The sequence below is a fragment of the Mastomys coucha genome, unplaced genomic scaffold (genome assembly GCF_008632895.1).
Source record: "Mastomys coucha isolate ucsf_1 unplaced genomic scaffold, UCSF_Mcou_1 pScaffold23, whole genome shotgun sequence".
NCBI lineage: Eukaryota > Metazoa > Chordata > Mammalia > Rodentia > Muridae > Mastomys > Mastomys coucha.
In genome coordinates, this window is record NW_022196906.1 from 39,815,457 (window position 1) to 39,827,963 (window position 12,507).

Here is a 12,507-nt window from a genome sequence, read left to right on the forward strand (position 1 = left end):
GAGAGAGAGAGAGAGCAATAGGAGTCTGAAGCCCTGGAAAGGCATGCTGGGGAGGGGGAGGGGCACAGGAGTAAGGAAGGTTGTTCTTTCTTGGACTTAGCCCTGTTTGTCTGAGAGAGACCTCCCTCCAGTGAAAGAGTAAGGCTGGAACTGGAGCGCAAACAAGGATCAGTACCTTGTGGTAGAGAAAGAAGCCTGGAGAGAGGGGAGACAGGAAAAGGCCTTGGACAACGGGGTCCTTGGATAGAGGCTTCAGTCTAGTGTAAACAAGTTGCCAATCTGCTCAAGCTGGCCTTTACACAGATCCCAAGTAGCCCCTCCCATGAACAGGTTACAGGGACTGTGTCAGGAGGAGACCCATTTCTGGTGCTAGGAGCTAAGCCCTAAAGGTACAGAAAGGGGTCCTGGTAAGGGGGTGAAGCCTTTTAACCATTAACCCAGCTGGTTGAAATCTGACGTGTGGAGCCTCCCGGCTCTATTGATTTTTCTAAAAGCACAGCCACTGTTAACTGGTGGCTGCCCAGAAACCAGAGAGAGGCACGGTAGAGGTGGGGAGAGGGGGGCAGGGAGGAAAATGGGAACCCAGCCAGGAATGGGAGCTGGAGAAGTCTGAGGCAGGGTCCAAGGGCTGGCCACCAATGTAGGAGTCACTGGGGGTGATCAGAAAACCTAAGCAGGTATCAGAATCAGCACAGCCCATGGGCATTGCTGAGCCTGGAGGAGCTGGGGAAGGTCCTGGCAGACAGAAATAAAACAAGCTCAGGAGCAAGGTGACCTTCTCAAGGTGACTAGGTCAGAGCTTTGCTGACTTCACTGAGAAAGGGAGGGAAGGCCATTGGAAAAGCTAAGGTGCAGGGCTTTGGAGGTCAGAGAGATTCCATGACAGACTGCTGGGTTTTCCTGAGGACAGGGTCCTTTCCCTGCTCCTTCTATAAAGCAAAAACATAATGGTCTGTATGGCTGAGGCCGGGGTCAGGCCATCAGAGTCTGACTGTACCTGGCCTTCTATGCACTGCTATTCACAGCAGTAACTGTGTTTTTTGTTTTGTTTTGTTTTGTTTTTTTGTGGCGGGGATAGTGGTTCAAGACAGGGTTTCTCTGTGTAGCCCTGGCTGTCCTGGAACTCACTCTGTAGACCAGGCTGGCCTCAAACTCAGAAATCTGCCTGCCTCTGCCTCCCAAGTGCTGGGATTAAAGGCATGTGTCACCACTGCCCGGCCAGTGGCTAGTTTTACAAATCTAATTCATTTGTGAGGTGGCTAAATGGGAAGAGGAGGAACCCTCAGACTACAATATGCTTCTGGAGAAGATAAGGCTGAAGGATGTTTGTGTGGTAAAGAAACAGGCTTGCTGCAACTTGGATCTAAACTGTACCCCAAAGGGGCATGTGTTGTCAGTGTCAGTGGTGCTAGTGGGAAGCAGTCAGGTAACTGGGTGTACACTTTAGGGGGAGATATTACAACTCTGGCTCCGTCCTCTTCCTTTGTTTCTTCGATGCTGTGACAGGTCTCCTTTATCACACGATGTACTGTGTTGACACATACCAAAGCAATGTGACCTAGTGACCGTAGACTGAAACATCTGAAACCCTGAGCTATGTAGTAGAAGTGGGGAGGAAGGGGCAATTGCACAGTGGCATGTGCATGTAACCTCAGCACCCTGGAGGTAGGGGTAGAATAAAGGGTCAAAGTCACTTTTGGTTTCAAAGTGAGCTCAAGAGCCATCTTGGCTGACAGGAGACCCTTCCTTTAAAAAAAAAAAGAAAAAAAAAAAAAGACAAGGAAGAGGAGGAGGAAACCAGAAACACAAAGTAAGTTTTTATACTTTCCTCTTAAGTTGCTTTAGGCATGTGTCACCATGATGGAAGCTAAGACAAGTCACAGTGGAAAGTGACTGCAGGTAAGGAAAGGTGAAATAAGGGGCGGTCTGCACATGCATAAACTTCATTGTCTCATCACAGGCTGCATACATTGGCATGGTTTGCGGGCAGGGGTTTTGGCTCTGTGATATCAAAAGGTTGCCTACTGGACATTTTTTGAAAGTCTAGGGTAAATGGCATCAACTAGTTTGACCTAAAAGGTATCTCTAAGTTTGAAAACAACAACCAAAACAACCCTTACCAAGGTGGGCAACCAAATGGAAGAGGCTGTCTTTTTTTTTTTTTTTAACTTTATTAGTTAAGTAACTTCTAAAATCAGTGATAAGCATAGGTAACTGAAAGCAAATGAAAATACAAAGTTTATTTGGGTTTTTCATGAGTTTTAATGTTCTCTTTGGTTTTTACAATTTAAAGAGAATGGTCCAATACTCTTTCAGAAGAAAAAGTTCCCTTCACTAAGAGGAGTCAGCCACAAGCAGTAGAGCAGGGGACACATTAGCAGAGATGCCAGGAGAGGGATACACACACAGCAAGGACACAGGCACAGCTGTCTGTCCACCCTCAGCCAAGGGACTCCTGGATCCCAGTTCTTTCTGATAATGGCACACATAAGCTTAAGTAACTCAGGAGAAGCCACATTATGAGGAATCGAGTTCCACACACACCTGGGTGTCAATGTGCCTCACCCACTGATCCCACACATCTTTCCTTGCCAGTGTCAGATGGAGTGGATCAGCCACAGCAGAGGCCTCTTGATGGCAGAGAGAATAGTGAAGATCAGGTGACAGGAAACACTAGCATGGCACAGACAGATGCAAGTGCAGTCTCTGAGGCTCAGGAGGTTCCTCAAAGTCTGTCTGTGGCCTTGGTTCCAGTGCTGTCAGCCTGGCTGCTCTTATTCCATGGACAGGTCCACTAGGACTACAGGCCAGTGGGTCCAGAGCCGTCTGTCTGTAATGTCTTTTCTCTCCCCTTTCTCTGACAGCTCAACATCCTGGTGGACACGGGCAGTAGTAACTTTGCAGTGGGGGCTGCCCCACACCCTTTCCTGCATCGCTATTACCAGAGACAGCTGTAAGTCCTGGGGTGGGGTGGGAGAGGGTCCAAGAACAAGAGCCTTTCTTCTTACTAGGGAGGGAGAAAGCAAAAGGAAAAAAGACGTGGTGTGGGGAAGGGTGGGTGGAGGGGCAGACATGAAGAGCTTCTGCCCCAAGGCTCCTAGAGCAGAACACGATCCATCTCATTCTCTGTCTATATGGACAGGCAGTAGGGCCAGCCCACTGCTGTGGCTACAGTTTAGAAGGTTGAACAGGTTAGTGGTTAGTGCCTCTCACCATGTTCTCACATGGGGGCTGCTCTGGGTAGTTACACATGACTTAAGGAAGATGAAGACCTGGGCATGATGGTGTAGATCAGGAATCCCAGCATTTGGAGGATTGTGGAGACCAGTGTAGACTATATAGCAACTCTCAAAGAGCCAAAAAAAAAAAAAAAAAAAAAAAAAAAACCAAAAAGGGAGCTGGGGAGCTGGCTCAGTGACTAAGAACTTACCATGAAAGCAAGAGGGCTGAGTTCAAGTTCTAGTACCTACCTAAAGCCTGCCATGGCTTGCATGCCTGTAGTTCCAGCACTGGCAGGCTGAGACAGGCAGATCTACCTTTCTGGACAGCATAGCTGAAGTGAGAGACCCTGTCTCAATAAAAAAAATGGAGAGTGATTATCCTCTGGCTTCTGCATGCACACCTGTGCACATACTCCACAAACTACAACAACAACAACAAAAAACCGTACTTTTTAGTTTTAAAAAGCCAGAAAATAAGAAGGAAAGAGTCTTTCATGACTCCCACTGAATTGTCTCTGGGTACAAGTGTCACCAGCTGGGTTGCGCTTGGTGGCGGGAGGTGGACTAGGATGGGTTTTTATGTAAGAGAGACATGAGGAATGTTGTGAAGGACTGGTTATAAAAGCAGGCTGAGGATGTGGTGAGGAGAATCTAGTGCTGGCAGCATGTCTGTGCAAAGACAGGAAGAAGGTGTGGCCTCCACACAGTATAGGCGCACATCCTAACCTTGGACTTGTAGGAAAGTACAAACCACTGCCCTGTTTCCTTTTTCCCAAAGAACACAGTTGGGGAAGGAGTGTGGGTAAGATCAGTGCAAGGACATCCATGATAAGTTTTCATGCAGTGCCATCAGCCCTGGGTAGTTACATGATGAAGAGAAACTGTAAGGGCATCCCACAACAGTGAGTCCGATTCCTCTTGAGGATTCCAACACCTGCTTGCTGTGCCAGGATATTTGTTTGAATTTTCTCTAGAGGCTATTCCATGGCTTCCACAGTCACCCTGCCTAGTTCTTTCTCCACCACTCAGTTGGTACCACTGGGCCCCAAGGCAGCAAGAGAGTCAATGACTCCTTTTCTCTGAGTGTGATGGATCTGGGGTGGGGGAGGAGATGTCCAATAGCTGTCTTTGCAGAGGCCACAGATACAATGTACAAAGCCCATCTTGTTCTTTAGCCTGAGCTTCAGGTCCAACAGTATAAACTATGGGGACAGGAGAGCAAGCCCCAGCTATAGCTAATCTATCTGCAGAGATGTTTTACAAATTCTGTTCTGTTCTGGGTGACATGTCTAGGGTTGTTCAGCTGAGCAGATTCTAGAATGCCTTAAGGAGCACATTTGGGAATATATGTGATGACAAACATCTATTGTTACAGCTGTGCTTCCTTTTTATAGGTCCAGCACATACCGAGACCTCCGAAAGGGTGTGTATGTGCCCTACACCCAGGGCAAGTGGGAGGGGGAACTGGGCACCGACCTGGTGAGCATCCCTCATGGTCCCAACGTCACTGTGCGTGCCAACATTGCTGCCATCACTGAATCGGACAAGTTCTTCATCAATGGTTCCAACTGGGAGGGCATCCTAGGGCTGGCCTATGCTGAGATTGCCAGGGTGAGAGAACCAAGCCTGTTGCCTGCATGTTGCTCACTGCATGCTACACAAGAAGGGAGCCAGGAGAGAGAAGGGGGGAAGGATGGAGTGAAAGGGTAAATATGGGGCTGGAGAGATGGCCCAATGAGTGTAGTGCTTACCTAGTAGTCATGAGTTTAATCCTCACAACTAACATACTTATAATCCCAGCTCTGGGAAGGCAGGGTCAAGTAAATCCTGGGGCTTCCTGGCCATTAAGCCTAGCTTACTAGACAAGTTCCCAGCCAATGAGAGACCCTGCCTTAGAAACCCCAGGTAGGATGCAGCTAGAGAGATGGCTCAGCAGTTAAGAGCACTTGCTGCTCTTCCAAGGGGCCCAGGGTTGATTTCTAGCACCCACGTGCCAGCTCACAATTCCACTTCCAGAGATCCAATGCCCTCTTTTGGTCTCTGGAAGCACCAAGCATATGCATGGTGCAAAGGCATAGAGGCAGGCAAAACACCCATACTCATAAAAACAAAAAATTTTTTTCTTTTTGAGACCGAGTTTCTCTGTTTATCCCTGGCTGTCCTGGAACTCTCTATGTAGACTAGATTCCCCATAGAGATCCACCTGTCCCTTCCTCCCAGGTGCTGGGATTAAAGGCATGTGCTGCTACTGTCCAGCATAACACAAAATAAATTTTAGAACAAAACAAGTTAGGGCTGGTGAGATGGCTTGGTGGGTTAGAAACCATTGCCAAAGCCTAAGAGCCATGAGGTGGAAGGAACGAACTGATCCCTGTACAGGCCTCTCTCCCACCTTCACACCCATGCTGCACGGGCCAGCGCATATACAGGAAATATTCTTAAAGGGACACAGGTTCTAAAGAACAATGCCCAAGATTGTCCTTTGGTCTCCAAATGTGTGTGTGTGCACAGACACGCATATGCACGCACACACGCATACAGATACACACACTCACACACACACACACTGACACCTGCACACGATATAGGAAGAGAAGCAGGTACTACAGGTACAGGAGGATGCTGTGCCCAAACCTGAAACAAATGAATCACATGGGGATGGATAGAAGGTGCCATGGCCTCTGCACTGCAGTCTCTTACCCTGGCTCAGTACCTCCTTGGTCTCTCCTGAGGAACGTCCCCAAGCTTTGACCTTGCCCGAGGGCAGACAGGAAGCTGACCTGTCTAGTAGGCCCTGTGTGAGGATTTATTCTTGTATCTCTCCACCACAGCCCGATGACTCCTTGGAGCCCTTTTTTGACTCACTGGTGAAGCAGACCCGCATTCCCAACATCTTTTCCCTGCAGCTCTGCGGCACTGGCTTCCCCCTCAACCAGACCGAGGCGCTGGCCTCGGTGGGAGGGAGCATGGTGAGTAGGCCCTCTCCCTTACGGCTGGAATCCAGAAACCCCTTTATAGTCCGATCCTTGCTTTCCTCCTCTCCTTTTCCACTCGTTTCTTCACTGCTGTTCTTGAAAGGAGTTGAATCTCTCATGGAAGGGCACATTTTAAAGAGAATGAAAATTAGTCCTGTGGATTACTGTCTGAGTCTGAGAATAGTAAGTAAGGAGTCTGTTATGACTATGTTAAGAGTTGGTATCTGGAGCTGTGACGGACCTAGAACTCACTATGTAGACCAGGCTGGTCTTGGATCTGCAGCATTCCCTCCTTCCATTTTCCAAGTGTATGCCACCACACTCAGTTCAAGCCCATTTATTAATTAGGACAATAACAAGTAGTTCTCCAACAAGCAAAGACAAGAAAATGTATGAAAGCAGCATATAATCAGTTCATTCCACATTTATTGTACTAGCTTAGGTTTAAACAACTTTCTGTCAAGGGCTATAGATTTTGATTCAAATAATCCTCATGTGTTTCTTCTCCTGAACACATTTAGGAAACTAAACATTACCATGCATGGGGCATGATGGGAAATTAGAGAGAATCTTGGCATCCCAAGAAATGGCTGATCTTATTACTTAGTTTTGGGTAACCTGCTCTCTTTCTGTGCTAGGACATAGGTGTCTGTCTCTTTTTCTTTTAGATCATTGGTGGTATTGACCACTCGCTATACACGGGCAGTCTCTGGTACACACCCATCCGGCGGGAGTGGTATTATGAAGTGATCATTGTACGTGTGGAAATCAATGGTCAGGATCTGAAGATGGACTGCAAGGAGGTAATAGAATGGAGGGGATTCTCAAGAGAGTAAGGGGTTAGTCCCACAGTGTGAGGGACCCATGAGGGTGGAGGCACAGACCCTGCACTGAGGTCAGCAACCACATGGCAGTCCCTAAGGTGAAGGGCGGGGCCTGGCAGAGCAGTCACAGAGCCTGGACTACATGGCTTAAGTGGAGTAATGAAAACATGCAAGAGTTCCTTTCTGGACTCTAGTCACTACCTCTCTGGTCTTGGGCAAGGTGTCTGTGAGGCAGCACTTGGACCTGACTTGAGTCCTGCTGTTACTAAGTGCCTTCAGGCTCCTTGCTACAGTGCCAGGCTCCTCATCTACAAAGCAGAGGTAGAAATGCACAAACTTTCTGAGACTATGACGGTCCCTATGCCTAGCATACCCCAGATGACAACATTTAGGGTCTCTTTTCCTAGATTTTTTTTTTTTTACATTTATTGGGGAGAGGATGGGGTATGTGCCACAGCTTGTATGTGAAGGTTAGAGGACAATTTTCAGTAACTAGTGGGACTCCCTGGGTTTGAACTCAGGTCATCAGACTTGGTAGCAGGTGCCCTTATGTGCTATTTCAACAGCCCCCTTTTTGGGCTTTTTTTTTTTTTTGAGACAGGGTCTCATGTAGCCCATACTGGCCTCAGACTTGCTAGGTAGCTAAAGATGACCTTGAACTCCTGGACCCCCGTTCTCTCACGCTCAAGTGCTCCACAGGCATATACCACCATGCAGTATCAGAGCTCAAACCCACGGCTTCAAGCATGTTGAGCCACCCTTCTCTCCATTATAATGTATGGTAAATGAGAATGACTACATATAAGTACTAGAAGTTACAAATACCACACAAGGCGTTTCTGTTTTAGATTTAGAGAACACCTACCCACACAAGGTGACGAAGTTAGTACTTACCAAGTGCCTGGGATCTGCCAGGACCTACTTAGTGTTTTCAGCCTTTGATTTATGTAATCTTTATGGTAACCTTTGAGATAGGCACTGTTATTATCTTCAATTTAGAATAAGAGAACAGGTACACAGAGGTTAAACAACTTGCCCAAGGAGGCACACATACAAAATGGAAAAGCTAAGATGCCAGCTCGGTAGGATGCTTTGCTGTCAGATTCACCCTTTCCACCTCTCCCCTTTTCTCTCCTCAGTACAACTATGACAAGAGCATCGTAGACAGTGGCACCACCAACCTTCGCTTGCCCAAGAAAGTATTTGAAGCTGCTGTCAAGTCCATCAAGGCAGCCTCCTCGGTCAGTGACAGTCAGACTCCTCAGCAAGCACCAGAGATACGTAGATCCGTCCCATCAGGCGCTTAGATGGTCTGCTGGTCTGTTGACTTGGTGTCGCGATGCCTTTTTTCTTTTTCTTGAGACAGGGTCATGAATGTCGCCAAGGTTAGCCTTGAATTGACAATTTCTTGCCTCAGTCTTCCAAATTCTGGGACTACAGGCAGTGTGAGCCACCACCCCCAGTCACCCTAGCACAACTTTATGCGCCCAGTATCCCACTTTCTCCTCCTGATCCTTAAACTTCAGTTTACCTTTGCTACTTTGGAAAATTCCCTGGGAAAGCACACAGTGGTACTGTCACTGTGATTCTGAATACAAGAGAAGAGATGGGGAGATAGGCAGATTCTTCACATTTCTCTCTTGTCAACAGACGGAGAAGTTCCCGGATGGCTTTTGGCTAGGGGAGCAGCTGGTGTGCTGGCAAGCAGGCACGACCCCTTGGAACATTTTCCCAGTCATTTCACTTTACCTCATGGGTGAAGTCACCAATCAGTCCTTCCGCATCACCATCCTTCCTCAGGTATGTCTCCAGGCTGAGGCGGTGGGGAGCCAAGCAGCAGACAAAGTATATAAAGAGACATAGCTTGCTACAACTTGAAAGATGAAATGAATGTGTAGTGGTAAAGGGGTCTCGGAAGAGTCAACATCCTGGGGTTTGAGGAAGAGCGAAGTGTAGGTGACTACAAGGCAGAGAAAGGCAGGAAGAATAAGACATGCTCTTACCCTGTGACTGTTTACCCCTAGCAATACCTACGGCCAGTGGAAGATGTGGCTACGTCCCAAGACGACTGTTACAAGTTTGCCATTTCACAGTCATCCACGGGCACTGTTATGGGAGCCGTCATCATGGAAGGCTTCTATGTTGTCTTTGATCGAGCCCGAAAGCGAATTGGCTTTGCTGTCAGCGCTTGCCATGGTGAGGAGGGTGTGGGGTCAGTCTGCTTATGTTTCTTGCTGTCAGCAGCTAATACCCAGATCTCTTTCTGTTTGGGAGGTAATAGTAGTTGCCTCTAGCTGATCAACTATGTGTGAAAGTTAGGGCTAAGCCTTGTTCTGGTGAACATGCCTGGTGGGGAAAACACTATTGGAAACTGATAGCAGCTAGAGCTTCACCGGCATTTGGAAATACTAGCTGCAAGGGTGGCTGCCTGCCCATAGTAAAGCTGAATACTACTGCAGAAAAGGGCCAGGGCTTTGCAGTTGGATTTTCATGGAGACAGGTAAGTGTGCTATGTGTGTAAGGAGCTAGATTTTGGTCAACTCAGAACCATTGACTTTGACATCACTTCTATTGGATGTGAAAATGGGAAAGCCTTGCAGTTCCCAAGGCCCTGGAAGGAGAAACGTCTTCCCTCAGTACTAGCTTCCCTGCCTACTGCTTCCTCTGTCCAAGATGGGCTCTGTAAAGCCTCACTAGGGGAGATTCCAAGGGGTCCCTGTCAGGAAGGTCTTTTAATTGTATAGCCCAAACTACTCTATGACACTAAGAGCTACCAGTTCATCTCCACCCTTTCTCCAGTGCACGATGAGTTCAGGACAGCGGCAGTGGAAGGTCCGTTTGTTACTGCAGGCATGGAAGACTGTGGCTACAACATTCCACAGACAGATGAGTCGACACTTATGACCATAGCCTATGTCATGGCTGCCATCTGTGCCCTCTTCATGTTGCCACTCTGCCTCATGGTATGTCAGTGGCGCTGCCTACGCTGCCTGCGCCATCAGCATGATGACTTTGCTGATGACATCTCCCTGCTGAAATAAGGAGGCCCATGGGCAGATGACGGAGATTCCCCTGGACCACATCTGGGTGGTTCCCTTTGGTCACATGAGTTGGAGATATGGATGGTACCTGTGGCCAGAGCACCTCAGGACCCTCACCAACCTGCCAAATGCTTCTGGCTTGACAGAACAGAAAAAGCTGGCAAGCTGGATTACAGGGCTTGCACCTGTAGGAAACAGGAGAGGAAAGAAGGCAGCATTCTGCTGGCAGGAATACCCTTAGGCACCACAAACTTGAGTTGGAAATTTTGCTGCTTGAAGCTTCAGCCCTGACCCCTCTGCCCAGCATCCTTTAGAGTCTCCAACCCAAAGTATTCTTTACGTCCTTCCAGAAGTACCGGTGTACTCAGGCTACCCAGCATGTGTCCCTATGGTACCCTGGCAGAGACAGGGCCAATCTCATTTCCCTGCTGGCCAAAGTCAGCAGAAGGAAATGCAGTTTGCCAGTTGCTTTAGTGATAGGGACTGCAGACTCAAGCCTACACTGGTACGAAGACTTCATCTTGAGATAAATAAGAACCTATGTGATGCGAATGTTTGTGCTCCTGGGGGCAGTCAAGATGAGGAGAGATGGGACAGAGACAGGAAGGAGATGGTAGCAAAGCTGGGAAAGGCAGAATCCTAATCACTTTCTAGTCCCAAGTTTAGACTCATCTCCAAGACAGAAGCCCTTCTGGACTAAGAGAGGTATCACTCCCCAGTGTGTCTGTGGTTGTAGTCTGAACTGAACTGGAATGGGGAAAAGGGCTTATTAGCCAAAGAGCTCATTTTAACACTCTTAAAGGAACAGTGCTCATGAGAAAAGTCCCACTGGACAGATGAATTCCTATCTTGTTAATTCTACCTGTCTCTCTCTGCTTCTTGTACATGCTAGGTGGCACCAAAATGTCCCAATCCCAAGGCCTTAGGTGCCCTATGGGACAACAGTTAGAATACTATAGGGCTGGGGATTGTCTTCCCAGCATAGGTTCACTCCACCAAGGTGCTAAAGGACCAGACAGGAGCACTCTCCTCTCTGATCCACCAAGGCAGAGCCCTCAAGATTCACTCAGCGGGGCTAGGGCTGATGCATTTGCCTCTGCCTGCATTTTGTTTTTATTTCTTTTTGCCCAGTGGTACAAAACAGTAAGCTCTTTATGGAATACTGAGTGAGTTCACCACTCTCTCGCCCTCTCCAATGGCCCCTCTACTTATCTGGCTAAGGAAACATCACACATTGGCTAGTATTAAACAGCGAATGGTTCTATGTCATTGCCTTCAGGATCAAGGCTGCTTGGAGAAAGGCTGGCAGCCTCAGGGCTTCCTTACTTTCTTCCCTCTCCTGAGGAGAGCAGTCTTTCTGTCCTGCTCTCTGCTGCCCCTCCCAATAGTACATGGGCACCCAGGCTGGTTCTTGGGCTAGGTAGTGGGGGCCACACACCTCTTCCCTGTCAGTTCTAACACGACAGACATGAAGCCAGTGTTAGTGGGAAGAGCTGAATTTTCCTGGGATGACCACTGCATCCTATCCTGGTACGCTCTACACTGCTTTCAGGTAGGGGACCTGGCAAGCATGAAACACTTGATGAGCAAGAGATACTAGCAGGGCCTCTGGAGTTGCTGGCCCCAGCCAGCTGCCCACAAGCCATAAACCAATAAACTAAGAATCCTGCCTGCGTCACAGTTTCCAGCTGGGTCCTCTTCATTGCCCTCGCACTGGTGCTGCTCTGGCTGAGAGGAATACCCCACACCCACAGACTGACAGGAAGATGGAGACTGTCTGCTTCCAGCTCACAACTACAGTGTAAATAAGCTTCCAGGATCACTACCATGAAAACACCACATTCTGCTTTATAATTTCTACCCATGTCGGGAAAAACTGGCTTTTTCCCATCTCTTTCCAGGGCAAAAAAACAAAACAAAACAAAACAAAAAAAACTCAACCTAGTTGTTATTTACCCTAGTAACTGGTGTTCTATTTTTTTTTTAAAGGGGGAAATTTGCATTTATTTTTCTTTTGATGGTTAACTCCTTTGTATCATAAAATTATGAACTCTGATATGTAAAGCAGAAAAAAAAACCTTGACAACAGCTTCTTGCTTGTAAAAATATGTATTATATAGCTCTATTTTCAAAGTCTCCTGAAAAATGACTGGCCTATCTCCACTGCATGTGGGGCTTTGCCACCGGTCAGTATGGACTGAGGCCCAGTGAGCAGAGGTGGTGCAAACAGGCATGGCAAACTCTGAGTGTTTTTCTGCAAGGACAGAGCCAGTGACGAACCTCGAACGGCAGGGGCCCACTCTCCAAAATGCTGCCTTCCTGGGGCTTGCTCTGAGACAGCTTGGCCCCATCATTCCTGCTTTTTTTCCTCTTCTACTCTTTTGGCTTCTAAGATCTTTTTGGAGGGGAGGTGGGGAAATAAAAGTAGTTTTTTTCTTACTTTTTT

General features: G+C 47.9%; 1 protein-coding gene across 1 annotated transcript in view; it reads left to right on the forward strand.

Moving 5' to 3' along the window:
* The window catches only part of Bace1 (beta-secretase 1), a 27,886-nt gene that overhangs the window by 13,830 nt on the left and 1,549 nt on the right, over positions 1-12,507 (forward strand). Inside the window, exons 2-9 of the mRNA XM_031345073.1 lie at positions 2,865-2,953; positions 4,616-4,832; positions 6,053-6,190; positions 6,865-6,999; positions 8,160-8,261; positions 8,671-8,820; positions 9,045-9,216; positions 9,820-12,507. The exon at positions 9,820-12,507 is cut by the window's right edge and continues 1,549 nt beyond it. Coding sequence (XP_031200933.1) covers positions 2,865-2,953; positions 4,616-4,832; positions 6,053-6,190; positions 6,865-6,999; positions 8,160-8,261; positions 8,671-8,820; positions 9,045-9,216; positions 9,820-10,061 — 1,245 coding nt within the window. The 3' untranslated portion in view covers positions 10,062-12,507. The remainder of the gene's footprint in view (positions 1-2,864; positions 2,954-4,615; positions 4,833-6,052; positions 6,191-6,864; positions 7,000-8,159; positions 8,262-8,670; positions 8,821-9,044; positions 9,217-9,819) is intronic.